The sequence below is a fragment of the Molossus molossus genome, unplaced genomic scaffold, assembly GCF_014108415.1.
Source record: "Molossus molossus isolate mMolMol1 unplaced genomic scaffold, mMolMol1.p scaffold_m16_p_5, whole genome shotgun sequence".
NCBI classification, from domain to species: domain Eukaryota; kingdom Metazoa; phylum Chordata; class Mammalia; order Chiroptera; family Molossidae; genus Molossus; species Molossus molossus.
In genome coordinates, this window is record NW_023425388.1 from 118,470,975 (window position 1) to 118,487,543 (window position 16,569).

At 58.9% G+C, this 16,569-nt stretch overlaps 1 protein-coding gene across 1 annotated transcript in view; it reads left to right on the forward strand.

Annotated features, from left to right (window-relative positions):
* WNT7A (Wnt family member 7A) overlaps nucleotides 1-13,504 on the forward strand; it is a 66,831-nt gene extending 53,327 nt beyond the window's left edge. The window contains exon 4 of the mRNA XM_036243692.1: nucleotides 13,025-13,504. Within this exon, the coding sequence (XP_036099585.1) occupies nucleotides 13,025-13,504 (480 nt within the window). The remainder of the gene's footprint in view (nucleotides 1-13,024) is intronic.
* The last annotated feature ends 3,065 nt before the right edge of the window (nucleotides 13,505-16,569 follow it).

Below are 16,569 nucleotides of genomic sequence, written 5' to 3' on the forward strand. Positions count from 1 at the left end.
GGAGCAGGAGGAGGAACAGAAGGAGGAGGAGGAGCAGGAAGAGCAGGAGGAGGAGGAGCAGGAGGTGGAGGAGCAGGAGGAGCAGCAGGAGGAGGAGCAGGAGGAGCAGGAGGAGCAGCAGGAGGAGGAGCAGGAGGTGGAGCAGGAGGTGGAGCAGGAGCAGGAGGTGGAGCAGGAGGAGGAGCAGGAGGAGGAGGAGCAGGAGGAGCAGCAGGAGGAGGAGCAGGAGGAGCAGGAGGAGCAGCAGGAGGAGGAGCAGGAGGTGGAGCAGGAGGTGGAGCAGGAGGAGGAGCAGGAGGAGGAGCAGGAGGAGGAGGAGCAGGAGGAGCAGCAGGAGGAGGAGCAGGAGGAGCAGCAGGAGGAGCAGGAGGTGGAGCAGGAGGTGGAGCAGGAGCAGGAGGAGGAGCAGGAGCAGGAGGAGGAGGAGCAGGAGGAGCAGCAGGAGGAGCAGGAGGAGGAGCAGGAGGAGCAGGAGCAGGAGGAGCAGCAGGAGCAGGAGGAGGAGCAGGAGGAGGAGCAGCAGGAGGAGGAGGAGCAGGAGAAGGAGCAGGAGCAGGAGGAGGAGCAGCAGGAGGAGGAGCAGGAGGAGCAGGAGGAGGAGCAGGAGGAGGAGCAGGAGGAGGAGGCAGTGTAGACTGTGGGCTTGCAACCTGCAGCCTTCCTCCCAACCCCACAAGGTGTATTCACACCTGTAGTCCCCTGGGGCAGGGTCCGGGAGGGGCTCGGGCGATCCACTGGGCCATGAAGGAGAGAAATTGGGCTGTTTTGCAGCAACAGCTGAGGCCTCAGCTGGGCCCTTGGGATGGTCCTGTAGACAGACCCCTAGCTGAGGCAGGCCTTCGTAGCCAGCACCAACCAGGCGTCGGCTGGGCTGCCTGACAAGAGGGCTCCCATGCCCAGAGCACCTCCTCAGAGGCACGTGGCTGCAAGCATCCGCAGCCAACCCTCCCTCAGCCGCACAGAGTGCTTGGTCCTGGAGGAGGACCTGGGTGGGCACCACCGTGTCCACTGCACAAACCCACCCCGTGAATCTGGCCTGAGAGAGCGGCTCCACCCTCCACTTTGTATGCCTTCAGCTGCATCACAGACTAGATCAGACTACCCAGGTTCCAATACCTTTCCAGTACTTCTAACCCCTTGGCTCCTCAGTGTCCGCATCTGTAAAGTGGGAAGGACAATAAATCAGTCTCAGGGTTTTTGTGCAAATTCAGTGAGTTGCTTTCTGTGAAGCACTTGAAGCAGCAGCTGATGCCAACTCGGTGGCTTGAATTGGAGTTGAGCCTGGCTCCTGCCTTCGTGGGGCTCACCGTCGGGCGGGAAGGACAGGTGTGCGGATAGAAAGTTACGCCACAGAGCAGCGTGGACATGAAGCCAGCGTGCAGCTCTGTTCTGAGAACCTGTGCCTACTCTTATTCAGAGCCAACACCAAAACCCAGCCGGGTGTCCCAGAGCCTCCTTCGGCCCAGCACTCCGCCTGTGGTCGCCTGATCTGGACACTGCCGCCATGGGGTGTTTCATTGACCCAGGAGACACCCCGAAGCTCACCTGGAACTCTAGTCGACCTGATGGGGTCTGGTAGATGGCACCGTCGGAGTACCAGAAGAAAGTCTCCTGACGGGGTTACTTACAGGGGTGTGGCCGCACTTCGGGAACCCTCTGAGGGGCTTTGCAGTGCCCTGGGGGGCTGAGGGGCAGGGAAGGGAGAAGTGTAGCTGGAAGCTAAGGGCTACGGGGCAGGGGCCATGGTTATAGTAGGGGACCTCGAAACTGCCCCACGGGGTCCTACGCAAAGGGAGTGGGGAATAAATGGCCGAGCCTCTCTCTCTTCCTGCCCAGTCTTCTGCGGGATGCCCAGCAGCTGGACCTGCCTGGAGGCTGGAGGGCAGGTAGCCCGTGGGCGTGGTGTACACGGATGGCCTTTGGGGAGAGAGAACGGCCCACGGAGACTTCCCAGCACACCCAGGCTCTCATGGGAGCCCCGCCTTGCCTCCAGCAGGGCCCCATCTTTTGGGGCTCCTTAGGATGACACCCATGAGGTCCCCAACAGAGGGTGTGGCCCATGCTGGGCACGTGTGCACTAAGGGGGAGGCGGTTCACCTCGACTGGTGCAGGTGGTTTGGGTCAGGTGCTGAGATGAGACACAGGAGGAGCGGAGGCGTGAAGACCTGGAGAGGAAGCAGCCGGACCTGGTGACCATCCTCCTGCCTCTAGGAGCCTGAGATCTGGCCCAGGTGGCGTCGTCTGTGTCCCCATCTCCTGCTCTGTGCCTCTCCTCGACTGGAACCCAACTTTCCCAGGTGATCCATCCGGCTTGGGGTTTGTTCAGAGAAGGTTCCGGAACCGGGTGTCCTGTTGGAAAGGGTGGCTGGGATCTGACGGGGGAAGAGAGCACCAAAGGTAACATGCATGGGACCCGGCGCGGAGGGGGGGAGAGGAGAAGGGAGTGGCCATCTTGGGGGCCACGGGGAGACGCCCTGGGCTCCTGTGCCAAGAGGCAGCAGTACAAACAAACTTCAGGAGCTGGGCTGGGGATCTACAACAGGATGCGTTTCTGGGGTGCGTCGGCCTGGGGGTGGGAGGAGGTGGGAGGGAGAATGAGAGGCCAGAGCTTCTTAGCGGGGTTCACTTGGCATGCACAATGGCCTCTGGGAGATTGGGCACTTCTGCAGGTCTGCAGCCGCCGCCGCCCCCCAACACCGATTCCTCCCTGGGGACATCTGGGAGAATGGAGCAAACTTCAGTCCACCTGCCCCTCTCCTCACCCTTGCCCTCCTTATCCCTGTGTCCCTGTCTTCTCTTGGAGATCCAGTCCAGCCCCTTCCTTGTACGGGGGGGCGAGGGGGGGCTGAGGCCCAGAGAAGGAAAGTGACTTGCCTGTAGCCACACAGCCATATAGAGGCAGAAGCAGGACCTCCAGCCAATGGCCCTTCCCCCTCATCGCCCTGCTCCCCAACCCCTGCCCTTCCAGACTGTGCCAGCGCATCCCTGTCTTCACTGGGGATGAGCGAGGCCGGACCCTGAGAGGCTTGGCCCTGACCCCACTGTTCCCACGGAGGAGACGCTCACTCTTGTTTCACCCTGAGAATCGCTGGCGGGTGCATTGGTTTCCAAGTCACGTGGTCCCTAAGCAGGTGTGGCTTTCATGGTAGGAGTTTGCTTTACCTCGCAACGTGAAAGTCTGGGTGTAGGTTCTCCCAGGGGCTCGCCGTCTCGTCCAGGGTCCTGCTGTTCCCGCTCTCCACCCGCCTTTCCAGCCTCTGGGTCTCCTGCCTCTTGATCCCAAGAGGGCTGCCTAAGCTCCAAGAATCACGTCTCACACCACAGTACTCAACGATGAGAAACGAGAACTCTCTCTCTCTCTCTCTCTTTCTCTCTCTCTCTCTCTCTCTCTCTCCATCAGGTGATGTCTCATGTTTTCACAGTCAGAGGGAGGTCAGTCTGAGGTGAGGAAGTGGAGATCCAGGCTAGAGTAAGCCCGGCTCCTCGGGCCGCGTCTGCCGTCCATGCACACGGCAGCCAGAGGTGGGGTCTGACCCAGTTCCCAGGTCGCCTGGCCCTGACGGGTGCCCTCTCCTCTGCTTTGGGCTGGTCTGCGTCACAGTGTGCTGCCCTGGAGACCGGTTCCGATGGCCTGGGTCGCTGCTCCTCACCCGGGGGCACATGCTCCAGAACGGACCCTCCCTGCGGAGGAGCCCAGTAGCCTCAGTCTCCAGCCCTGAGATCCTGGCCTCCCCAGGGCCCTTTCAAGTGAACCAGACCCCCAGACCTGCTCCAGGCCATGACAAAGCCCCCAGACTGAGGACTAGCTGTGAGCTTTACAAAAGTCACCCCCACTATACCAGTGAACGGGCTCTGTACTAGTTAGGGTGTTTTAAGCTGTAATGGATAGAAACCCCTCACGCTGGCTTTAAAACACAGGGAATTCGTTAGTTCATGGAACTGGACGATCTTAGGGTAATGGATTCAGGTCCAGTCTGATCCAGGTGCAAGTGATATTCCCAGGAACCCATTGCACGCCCTCTCCTCCCCTCTCTCCTCCGGCTCTGCTTCCTAGTGGAGTCCGTTCTCAGACCCTTGTGCTCACAAGATGCCTGTTCACGGCTCTGCCCCCGCATTCTCGCCGGGTCACGTCAGCAGTCCGTGTACACCGTTTCACACGCATCCTGGGGGCTCGTCCTGCTCGGCCCTGGCTGGCCTGAGTCACCAGTCTGTCCTGAGCAACGAGCAGAGCGATCTGGGAGCAGCGACGGGGGGACCGGGAGTGGTGAGGGATGGGGCTACGTTAGCCATGGTGGCCGGGCAAAGTCTCACTGAGCAGTCGGCGTGGGCAGGGCCCATGCCCGGCTGGTTACCCCACAGGCACGAAGAGAAGAGCAGAGACCATGCTGGAGCCCTGCGGGGGCTGGCACGGGGCAGGCCGAGGGGAGGTGGCGTCTGGGGAGGCCTCTGAAGGCTTGGACTGAGCCCAGCCCTGTGGGGAACCACACTGCTGAAGGAGGGCGTGGCGGGGTGACAGAGCCCCGAAGTGGGGCGTCCTCCTGCACTGTGTTGGGAGAGGAAGTACCCAGCGGAATTCAATGCTAGGAAATCAGATGCCCTTCCGAGCGCTGTGGACGGGGCAGCAGTTCCTGGTCACTGGGGCACCGTGTGGCATGAGCCGTTCCGGGGCCGCGTCTCCCCTCTCTCCCTCAGAACCCCGACCTCCTCCAGGAAGTTCACTCCTGGATCCCCTGGGCAGCCCCGAGTCTGGGACGGCCCGGGAGGCCACTTTCCATAGTATCTATTTGGCATGATGAACCAAGATGCTTTCCAGAGCCAAGTTTCTCCCAAGGCCCCTCCCAGGCCTAAAAACCCCACCCTGGTAATTCTGGGCTCTGGACAGCACCTGGTACATTGTTGGCACTTCCTGGGGGACCTGTCAGAAGGAGATTGATTTGCTCCCTCCAGTGGTGTGGAAAATCCTGCTGCTCCAGGCAGGTCTGGGGCTGGGTTGGGGGACAGAGGAACAGATGAGAACCCCCACCCACTGCAGGAGTGAGTCCCCACTGCAGACCCCGCAGCTGCCCCCGCACACTCCCACGACGGGGAGCTCATCACCCACCCTGCAGCTCTTTCCAGCTCTAGGCGGCTTGGCGGGGTGGGCTGACCCCTTGCTGAGCTGGTATCTACTGCCCTGTGACTCCCCCTCCTGCCCCCCAACTAGGGTCCCAGCTTTGCCCTCTGAACACACAGCCCCTCCCACTCACCTTGCCCTGAGACAGGCCTAAAGAGTGTGGGTGGGGAGGCAGTAACCGGGCAGAAACTGCCTCCTCTAGACTAGGCAGCTCCAGCTTCTTCGGGGTGAGGTCTTTAGCCCCCTCCCCTACACATGCTTTATCTTTTTCTGTTTATCTGCTGTGGTGCAACTCAGTTCTGCAAATCCCATAGCAGGACGATCACCTCCTTTATGGTCAGCGATAGACCTCAGTTAATATGGCCTCCGGTGGTTGGCTTTTTCGCAGTCTTAGTTCATATCGAACAGGTAGTCATCTTAAGCTTTAACTTGTCCTGTGCCGCCCATCTTATGCTTTTGCCATCGATTTTTTTAGCGCAAAAAATGATAGGTCTTTACCCCACTTGTGGCTGGTGTCAACCATGTTTCAATCTTGAAATGACTGGCTCCCGACTGGGACTTAAGTCACATTATCCCCTGGGAGCACCCGAGCTGACTGGAACCAAGTTTCAATCACCCTCTTGCTCCCCGGACGTCCTTCCTGGCCGCACTGTCTCTGAAATGTCCTGATTACGCCCTCCGCCCAAACTCTGTCCCAAGCGCCGTCCCTCTCCCAGTTCCTCATCTTCCTGCACAGTCCCTGCGTCGCCCAGAGGCCTGCGAGTCCCCTGCCCCGCAGCCCCCACCCAGCCTCCCACCGTCTTGCCGATGTCGCTCCTCTGTCCCCTCCGGCTCTGTCCAAACCATCACCGTGTCTCCGGCCTGGGTGAGGGGGACACCTTTCTGCCAGACTTCCATCCTACCCCTCTGACCTTCTCGAACCTGATGGCCACTCCATTTGGAATGATGTCTCAAGTGGTTGGGGAGCCCATCACTGCCCTGCCCAAAGGCCCTCCACAGCCCTCGGCTCACGGGTGACCCAGGCGCTGCCCCCCAGTATGTGAGCCGGGCCAGCTGGCCCCCCGCGGCTGTGTGGGCGGCGCCCAGGGTCTGCGCTGTTCTGCTCCGTCGCCACACTCACCAGTCACAGCCAGCTTCGGGGTGATCGCGTCGGGCTGCTCGGCTTGGTGTGCGGGCCCCAACAATGCCGGGATCGCCTGGCCGTTTGGCTCAGCAGTTGGAGCGTCAGCCCGTGGACCAAAGAGACGCAGGTTCGATTCCAGCCAAGGGCACGGACCTCGGTTGCGGTTCATCCCCGGCCCTGGTTGGGTCGTGCGGGAGGCAGCCCGTCGATGTGTCTCTCTCACATCGATGTCCTCCCTCTCTCTCTCTCTCCCCCCTTCCATGCTATGTGGAAACCAGTGGGAAAATATCCTCAGGTGAGGATAAAAAACAAGAATGCAGGGATAGCATCTGCGTGCGTCACGCCGTGTTCCTCCCGGGGCCTCGGGAGCAGGGCGATGCCAGATAACACACAGCAGGTGTTCACTGCAAAGGACAGCAAGTGAGTGCGTGTCTCACACGGGAGCAGACACACACTAGATCCTTGCATCTAGTCAGCACCTTCTCCACGCCAGGGAGTCCCCGCCAGAGGCTGGGGGGGGGGGGGTGGCGGTGCACGGCCTGGCTCCGGGCTTTTAGGGTACACAGGTGGGGTTCTCAGAAGCAGAGGCTGAGACAGAGTCCAGGTTCAAGCTGTGTCTTAGGGATCCGTAAAGAGAAGGGTGGAGCTGCGGTGCTGGCCGGGCAGAAGTCCGGCGGGATCTCTGGGGCAAGGGCTGCCCAGCAGGGTGGCCGCAGCTTGTGAGCCGGCAGGACAGGCTGCGGTTCTCTGCCGCGGGGACAGACCCTGAAGGAGCTGACGTTGGACGGTGTGTGCTGATGCCACTCCTGGTCCCGTGGGCTTGCAGGTCTTGAGAGGCAAATTGCAAGCCCACCACTACCTGCAGCTAGGAAGCAAGAGCCCCCTGGAAGGGCTCTGGGTGGCATGTCTCTCCGTCCACCACAAAGAGCTGATGAGGCGTGCGGACAGGTAGACAGTCATCACAGGGTTCCGGTGACAAGTACCAATGGCCCAGGACAGCTATGGAAACCATGCCCGAGTCACTGACTGCTCTGGCAATCTGGGAAGGCTTTGTGGAGGAGGTGACTTTTTTCTAACGGGGTGGAATATGCAAAAGGTACAAATGGAAATCCCGTGGAGAGTGAGACTCCCATCCACACGAGCACGCTCTCCACTCCTGGTGCCCACCCAGAGGCAGCTGCCTTACCAGCGCCTCGCGTACCCTCCCTGTGCTCTCAGGGACACGCGTGCACGTGTTCTTCTCTCACACGAAGGCGCTCATGCCCTGCGTACTGCTCCACACCGTGCTCTGTTCTCGTAGCCACGTATCTTGCAAATCAGTCCTCATTCGTAAGTACAGAGCCGCCTTGTTCTAGCAGCGACACGACACCCCCGTTTACAGACGCACCCTCCTTTCCCTGACGAGTCCGCACCTAGATTCTTTCGGCCTTTTCGTACTTCAGATACTGCCTCTGCGAACTGTTTGTCATTTCACACAGGCACGAGCCCCCCTGAGGGCACACGTTCAGGAGTGTACTTGTGGGGTAGTCAATGTTGACCGTCCAGGCAAGGAACAGCAGGTGCGGAGCCGAGAGCTGGAGGAAAGAGCACGGGACTGGGTGTCAAGAAGACAGGGCTCATTCTGGGCTCTGCCATGGAGGGGTGCTGTGTAGCCCCGGGGACTGTGGCCAGTAGAATGGGCACATTCAGACCAGGAAGTTAAGGGGAGTTTAAAAAGGGTGTGCCATCTAACAACATTTAAACAGGTGAATAATTGTGGTATATCCATACAATGGAATATTACTCAGCCATGAAAAGGAGCAGAGCATACTCACACATGCTATGCCACGGATGAGCCTTGGAAACACTACGCTGAGTTACAGAAACGAGGCACACAGCAGGCCACGTGTTGTATGAGTCCGTTTTCAGGCCACGTCTAGAGCAGGCAAATAAACAGACAGGAGGGTGGTTGCCTGGGCCCGAGAGGAGGGCAGCAGTCAGGAGTGAATCTTAGTGGGCATGCAGTTCCTCTTGGGCGGAATATGCTCTAAACTGAGCTGGTGGCGGTGAGCACACCACTCTGGATATGCTGAAGCCACCAAACGGTGCACCTGAAGGGAGAGGTTGTGCGGTGTGTGATCCTATGGCCAGAAAGCTGTTGTGTGTTTTTAGAAAGATTGCTGATAAAACAGAGCGAAAGGAACCAAAAGGGACGGAGCAGCAGCCTGGCGCCGGGGGCAGTGGGAGCCATTGGGAACCTAAGGGCATGGAGGCTGGGCGCCAGCATTCTGGGGGCTGTACCAAGAGGACTTCCAAGCGGGTGCTGGGACCTTCCGTAGGGACACGGCTGTGCTGGGGGCCAGCAGAGCGGAGCAGGAGCGGGAAGGACCAGGACTTTCCTCCTGACCTCTCAGCTCCGTCCAAACCACCGCACAGGCCAGATGCCCTGGGCCCAGCCAGTCACCTGCAGGAGTGGCCGGGGTCCCGGACAGGTGAGCTCATTGCAGCAGCCCCTCTCCCTCCTGGGGCGGAGACCAGGAAGGGGCAGTTTGGGGCACGGTCAGGAGAGACAAAAGGAGGAGGTCCTGCATACTCTGAACTTAGGTCCGTTCCCTTCTCGGATCCTCAGTTTTCTCAGCTGTGAAATGGGTCGAAAATGCCCCTCTCTCAGGCGATGCAGGAAAATCCAATCTGTCAGGGCCCCGAAAACATTCTGTAGACATTATAGGGCCGTGTGGACACAGCCTAGACTCTCAGCGGGTGTCAGAGCCGCCTTGGGAATCGTCCAGTTCGAAGTCTTGAGTTCACATGGGGAAATCGAGGCCCAGCAGAGGCAGCCAGCCAGTCGGCGGCAGAGACAGCCAGCAACTTCAGGCACAGTCCCTGCTACAGCTGCTCGGCCGAGATCTCGTTTTCAATAGACTTGATCTTTCTGCGCAGTTGTAGGTTCGTAGGTCCACAGAAGGTACCGGCTTCCATACACCCCGCCCCCTGCGCGCAGTCTCTCTGCGATGTGTGTGTTACAGCCAGTGGGAGAGCTCTTTATTCATTTTTTTTTTTTTATCCTCACCTGAGGACATTTTTGCATTTATCTTCAGATAGAGCAGGAGGGAGAGAGGGGGGAAGAGAGAGAGAAACATCGATGTGAGAGAGACACATCGAGTGGCTGCCACCTGCACAACCCAACCAGGGCCGGGGACAAACTGCAACCGAGGTACGTGCCCTTAGCCGGAACCGAACCCGGGTCTCTCCGGACTGCAGGCCGTCGCTCTAACCGCTGAGCCAAACCAGCCAGGTTGATGTGAGGGCTTTTTAAGTCACAAACCCTGCTCCCCGTGCACCTGTCCACTCACCACAGAACCTCCTCTCCCAGCCGAAGGAGACAGGGCCGCTGGGTGTCCCGCAGGGACCTGGACGGACTGTGGAACAGAAAAGGGACGCTGGATCTAAAGAGGGAAATCTGAATGAAGGGTGGACCTCAGGTAATAATAACCTATTCATATCAGCTCATTCATTGTAGCATGTCACAGAATAATGTGGGATGGTAGGGTGTGTGGAAACACTTCTCAGTTTTTCTGTAAATATAAAACTGTTTTAAAAAATAAAGTTTTTAGCCCTGGCTGGTTTGGCTCAGCAGTTAGAGTGTCGGCCTGTGGTCCAGAGAGACCCGGGTTCGGTTCCCGCTAAGGGCACGTACCTCGGTTGCAGTTTGTCCCCGGCCCGGTTGGGGTCGTGTGGGTGGCAGCCACTCGATGTGTCTCTCTCTTTATCTCTCTCCCCCCTCTATCTGAAGAGAAATGCAAAAAAAAAAAAAAAAAAGTGTCCTCGGGTGAAGATTAAATAATAAATATAAATAAAATAAAGTTTTTAAAAAACGGAGTAAGAAAGAAGCCCCTCCTCCTTAGCATAGTCCGTGGAGCGTGCGGGCCGGTCCGGTACCGGGGCCCCTCGGCCTCTCCGGGGATCCAGTCGCCAGGCACCAGCGCGAGGCCTTGCCCCGCCCCCCCTCCCGCCCCCCGGAAGTGGAGCGAGGGGGTGAATCTGCACGACCCGGGCTGCCCCCCCCCCCCAGGGCTGCGGCCGCTCGGTGCCATCGCAGAGAGGTTGTCCTCTCTCCTCAAGGTCACAGAGCCCCCCACCCCACCTCCGCCCTCCCTCCCCGTCCCCGCCCCCCTCAGAATGGCCCTGGCCCCCCTCCTTGGCGGGGTCCCCAGTCCTCCACGACGCCAGCACAGAGCAGGCGCTCAGGTTGACCCGCAGGCCGGGAAGGTCAGCCCCAGGCCCGCACTGAGGCCCAGCAGTGACCGCTGCAGGCAGGGGCCGGGGCTGGAGCTGGAGGTGCGGGGACACGGCCCGTCGTGTCCTCGGAGGCCTCGGTTTGCAGACGCAGCCGCCAGGAGGTGCGAGGCCGGAGAACTCCGTGTGCTCGGAGCTGGGACCAGGCGGCCGGCCTCAGGGTCTTCGTGCGCGTTTCTTGTCCTTCCGCGCCGAGGTGTCCCGGCAGCACAGGGCGGCGGGCCGGTCAGCCGCAACAGTCCAGCCACTGGTCTTTCCGCCGGGACTGCAGCGCCGCCAGGACACAAATCCTGACGGTGGTCCCCACCAATGTTCCAAGCCCCTGCTCCTCCGGCACGCTCCTCCGGGTCCTCCCGGGGTCCCCCCACCCAGCAATGCAGGGGCGATGCCCCGGAAGTTGCAGGCGCTGGAAGGCACCTTTGGGCACAACCTGCTCTGTGCCGGGAACCGCGAAGGTGCCCGGAGTCCCATCACTTAGGACCTGCAGACCCTTCGAGTGCCTGGCACTGGGTCGCCACCCAGATTCTTTAAGCGTAGAGGGGTCCCCGGACGTGCCCCTGGGCAGCTCAGGAGCTGGTAGCCAGCCTGGCCTCCGGGGTTGGGGAAAAGTGTGCAGAGAATGTAGCTTTGTCCCAGACGCCCTCCCTCTGCGGTTGTCCCGTATCTCGGGGAGGGGCCTGCCCCCTGCCCGTAATTTCCATCTGGGTGACTAGTCCCGGCCGGGAGGGCTGCGATCGCAACCAGCTCACTCTGGACGTCATGCATCCCCGGGACTCTCAACATGCAGAGTTCGCAGGGTTAACGCGCGGGGCCACCTGATTAGCAGCCAACACAAATTCCATCCCTTCTGCCAAGGCCCCCACTGAGGAAGGGCCAGGCCGTGTGTGCGGGAGGGGGGGGGGGGTGGGGGGGGCAGCTGCGCGCAGCGCGACCTGGTAGCCTGGCCTTCGGTGCTGGCGCCCGTGCCCGGGACCCACCTCGCGAAAACATTCGGGGTCACGCATGTGCAAATACAGCCCAGTGAGTTCTTCCTGAAACCTTCCGGGGACTTTTTTTTTTTTTAGCCAACCTTATTGAGATATAATTCCCATAATATACTGCACACTCATTTAAAGTGTGCAGTTCGCCCAGCCGGTGTGGCTCAGTGGCTGAGCCTCGACCCACATACCAAGAGGTCGCGGGTTCAATTCGGGTCAGGGCACACGCCCAGGTTGTGGGCTCCATCCCCAGTGGGGGGCGTGCAGGAGGCGGCCAGTCGATGTTCTCTCTCATGGATGTTTCCATCTCTCTCCCTCTCCCTTCCTCTCTCTCTAAAATCAATAAAGGAACAAAAATTTAAAAGGAAAGAAGCAAGGGAGGGAGGGAAGGAAAAGAAAGATTAAAAACAACAGCAACTGAAAACCACCTAAACATCTGTCCTAGGGGGGCTTTGGTACATGGTATTTCCTCTTATTGCTGGGATAGTCCAAAGCTGGGGTCAGCAAAATACACCCTGTTGCCCACATACGCCTTGACCTTCACAGAGATGGAATCCTAGAGTCTGTTCTCGTTAGTGTCCAACCTTTTCCACTTGACATTACGTCTTGGAGATCCGTTCTTGTAGTCCTAGTTCATTCTTTCTCACTGTTATCTAGTATTCCATTGGAGGGTTATAAGGAATCACTGTGTATTATCATCCCCATTCCACCTGTGAGGAAAGTGAAGCACAGAGCCAGAGCGAGGTGCCCAAGGACACACAGTGGGTCATGTTAGATCTGGGACAGAAGCCCGGGCTCCGGAACATGTGCCTCCTCCCCGCCAGGCAGTGCTGCCTCTGCTGTGATGATGGGATGATGGAAGCCCAAGGGCTCCTGGGAACTCAGCAGAAGGGGCACAGCATCCATCCGGGGAGCCAGGAAAGCTTCAGTCAGATCTATGGATTCCAGACTTATATGTCCGTAGGGCCTAGCAGGTGTCCTAGCTGATCAAGGCAGCTGACCTCTGCAGAACCACAGCGTCAGGGCAGGGAGGTAATAGGGCGCGGTGAGGACCATGGCAAACTGAAGGATACCAGCCCGAGAAGACAGCCGCCGGTGTAGCTCCAAGTGTTGTTGCCATGTCACAATGCTGCAGGGGTCGTGGTGAGCCAGGAGGTCAGCCCCCAGCTGCACCCCTTATCCATCCCATCAATTGGCCATCACCCCGAAGTTGTCCGGGACACTTTCTGTTTGCCAGGACCCCACCACACAAAGCATGGAAGTCTGCCTTGTAAACACCCGTGGTTTTGCAGTGTTGGTTCAGAAATGGTTTCGAACCTGTGTGTGTCCTGGACTGGCCTGGACTGATCCAAGGACCACACAGGGAGGCGAGGAAGGCAGGTCAGTTCTAGGTGGAAGGCCCAGCGTAGGGGCTGGAGAGGAGGGGGACTGGATCTGGGCCTGAGTTTGCTGCCCGGTGAGCTGGGCGGGGCCGGTGGGGCGGGGCGTGGACGCCTGACACGCCTGACACGTGTGCTCTCCCGCCCACTGCTGCAGATCCTGGAGGAGAACATGAAGCTGGAGTGCAAGTGTCACGGCGTGTCGGGCTCCTGCACCACCAAGACCTGCTGGACCACGCTGCCGCAGTTCCGCGAGCTGGGCTACGTGCTCAAGGACAAGTACCACGAGGCGGTGCACGTGGAGCCCGTGCGCGCCAGCCGCAACAAGCGGCCCACCTTCCTCAAGATCAAGAAGCCGCTGTCCTACCGCAAGCCCATGGACACGGACCTGGTGTACATCGAGAAGTCGCCCAACTACTGCGAGGAGGACCCGGTGACGGGCAGCGTGGGCACGCAGGGCCGCGCCTGCAACAAGACCGCGCCCCAGGCCAGCGGCTGCGACCTCATGTGCTGCGGCCGCGGCTACAACACCCACCAGTACGCCCGCGTGTGGCAGTGCGACTGCAAGTTCCACTGGTGCTGCTACGTCAAGTGTAACACGTGCAGCGAGCGCACCGAGGTGCACACGTGCAAGTGAGCGCACGCACCCCGGCCGCGCCCTCGGGCGGGGCCCCCGTGGGGAGGACCGGCGTCCAGGCTGCACCGCCCTGGCCGGCGCTCCCGGATCGCACAGGGAGCTGCGGGGATGCTGAGTGTGCCCTTCCTGCTGTGGGCACCTCCAGGGTCTCCTGTGGACACCTGCGGGGAGGGCTCCGCTCCACGCGCACGCGCAGCGCTGCTCCGCCCGCCCCCTCAAACACTGCGGGGGCGTGGGGGGCGGGACCTGGCCCCGCAGAGCCTTCCATAGCAGGAACCCCGGATCCTTGGGCCTCCTCATAGCAATATTTAACAATTTATTCTGAATCTTAAAAATAATATTAATTTATTTAATTAAAAAGAATCCTTCCGCCTCGTCAGGGTCCGTTTTCTGCAAAGCGGACTGTGTGCTTCCTTTGCAGGAAAGTCGCGTCCCTAGGACGAGGAGCCAACTAGGACTGTACGGAACGACTCTGGGTGCAGACGTTTCTGCTGGTGGACTCTGCAAGCAGCCCCCGCACTAGATGTGTGAGTCCGGACCAGATGTCCCTTATGCGTAGCCAGATAGAGAGAGAGACACACACACACACATTTTTTTTTTTTTTCCTGTTTGCTGCTACTTATCCAGAAATTTAAGCTGGCCCGAATTTGGAGATATTTTCCAGAATACACGTCCTAGCCTTTAGTCCTCCCCAACTCGAAACTTCAGCATTAGAAAAATCCAGTTTGAAATATATATATAAGAGGAAAGATAATGATACATTTAAAAAAACACAAAAACAAAAAAACACCTCCCAGCAGTTTCCATCTTTTGGAAAGTGAGCCACTGGAGAAGAGAGACTATTTTGTAAGAGACTATTTTTATATGAATATTTTATTTATATTGACTCTGGCTGTATCATTCCCTAGCCTGTGCTGCTGCTTAATTCTTGAACTTGCTCTGGGTGAGGAGCGGTGAGGCTGTGTGTGGAGTCAGCGCCCACGAGGACCCTCACACGACTGGGTTTTCAAGTTCCGTTGGCCAAATGGGCAGAGGCGGCCAGTGGACACCGGGGCCGTGGTTTCATCGTGTTGCCTGGGAAAGGAATTAGATCCCCAGCCGATTAAGCTCAGGCCTTTAGAGCAAGGTCACTGAGGGGTGACCTCATGAGGAGCCGGGGGGTGGGCAGGTCTGTGTCCTCAGCATTGTGTGACCATCACAGGGACTTAGTCACTGCCACTCAGCAGAAGCCAGCTCAGGGAGCCTACACCTCACCTGCCATTGCTGTGTGTCCTGGGGGACAGTGGTGAGGGGTAGTCCTCAGTTCTAGAGCAAAAAGCTGGGGCGAGGGGTCCCATGAGCAGCTGGCCTCCTGGGTGTCACAGTCCCAGGGCAGACCGCCTGAGAGGGGTACAGACGGGGCCTCTCTGCGCTAGTGCCTCTACCGGGCAAGATTTCCTCGCGGAGGCTGTAGGTGTTCTGTGTGTGTGTGTGTGTATGTGTGTGTGTGTGTGTATCTGTGTGTGTGTGTGTGTATGTGTGTCTGTGTCTGTGTGTGTGTGTATGTGTGTCTGTGTCTGTGTGTGTGTGTGTCTGTGTCTCTGTGTGTGTCTGTGTGTACATGTGTGCGTGCATGTGTGTGCGTGCGTGTCTGTGTCTGTGTGTGTCTGTTTGTCTCTGCTTGCAGGGGAGGGCTAGTGTTGAGTCAGACTATAGGAACCTTTGGCAATTGTGCTGAGCCACCAAGAATGACACCTCTGAACTCTGTGCCCATAAACACTGGTTAAACTCAGGCACCTCTGAGCTCACAGCTCCGTTGGCCCACGCACCGGAGCCTCTCCATGTCTACACTGTATCGGACACTCCAATGTTGGCACTGGGCCTGGTCACAGCACAGACAAATAAAATGGCTGGACAGTTGGCTGATTTCTTTCCTTGGACCATTTTTTTCTTCTTTATTTGGGTGTCAGGATGGGTAGACATGAAGGGATGGATGGATGGATGGATGGATGGATGGATGGATGGATGGATGGATAGTTGGGGTAGTGGGTGGGTGGGTGGATGGGTGGGTGGGTAGTTGGGGGTAGTGGGTGGGTGGGTGGATGGGTGGGTGGGTGGATGGGTGGGTGGATAGTTGGGGTAGTGGGTGGGTGGGTGGATGGGTGGGTGGGTGGATAGTTGGGGTAGTGGGTGGGTGGATGGGTGGGTGGGTAGTTGGGGTGGTGGGTGGGTGGGTGGACAGTTGGCTGATTTCTTTCCTTGGACCATTTTTTTTCTTCTTTATTTGGGTGTCAGGATGGGTAGACATGAAGGGATGGATGGATGGATGGATGGATGGATGGATGGATGGATGGGGGGATAGTTGGGGTGGTGGGTGGGTGGGTGGATGGGTGGGTGGGTAGTTGGGGGTAGTGGGTGGGTGGGTGGATGGGTGGGTGGGTGGATGGGTGGGTGGGTAGTTGGGGGTAGTGGGTGGGTGGGTGGATGGGTGGGTGGATAGATGGATAGACACATGAGTGGTGAGTGGGCAGGTGGGTGGGTGGGTCAGTGTATCTCTGCCTTAGAAAACTCCCCATGTCTACCCTGAGCCAAGAAGGTCCCCAAGCCTCCGTCCCTCTGCTCTGCTCCTGCTCCTCAGAGCCAGGGAGCTCTGCTTCCTCCCCAGGTGGCTGTTGCGCATGAGCCCTATGAATGGGGTGTCAGAGGCCTCCCCGTGTCTTGTCTTACTACTCAGTGAGGAGTGGGCCGGCCAGCGGCAGCTGGGCTTGTGAGAAGAATGGCCTGGTCAGCTGCGGCCTGGCTCCTTAGCATGCGGCTAGTTTCCAGCCTCAGGGCCCACCTCCCCCTGAGGTGCCCGCCTCCCCCTGAGGTGCCCACCTCCCCCCGAGATGCCTGCCTCCCCCGAGATGCCCACCTTCCCCTGCTGATCTTGGCAAAATTCTGTCAAGTGTTTTGGGGTCAGCTGGCTACACACAGGTGTAGAATGACTTTAACTAGGACAAATGGGCCGTGATCTCACCCTCCGGTAGGCTAACCCAAGCGGGTTCACATCGGAGAGGAGGGATTTCAAGGTAGGAGCTGGAGCT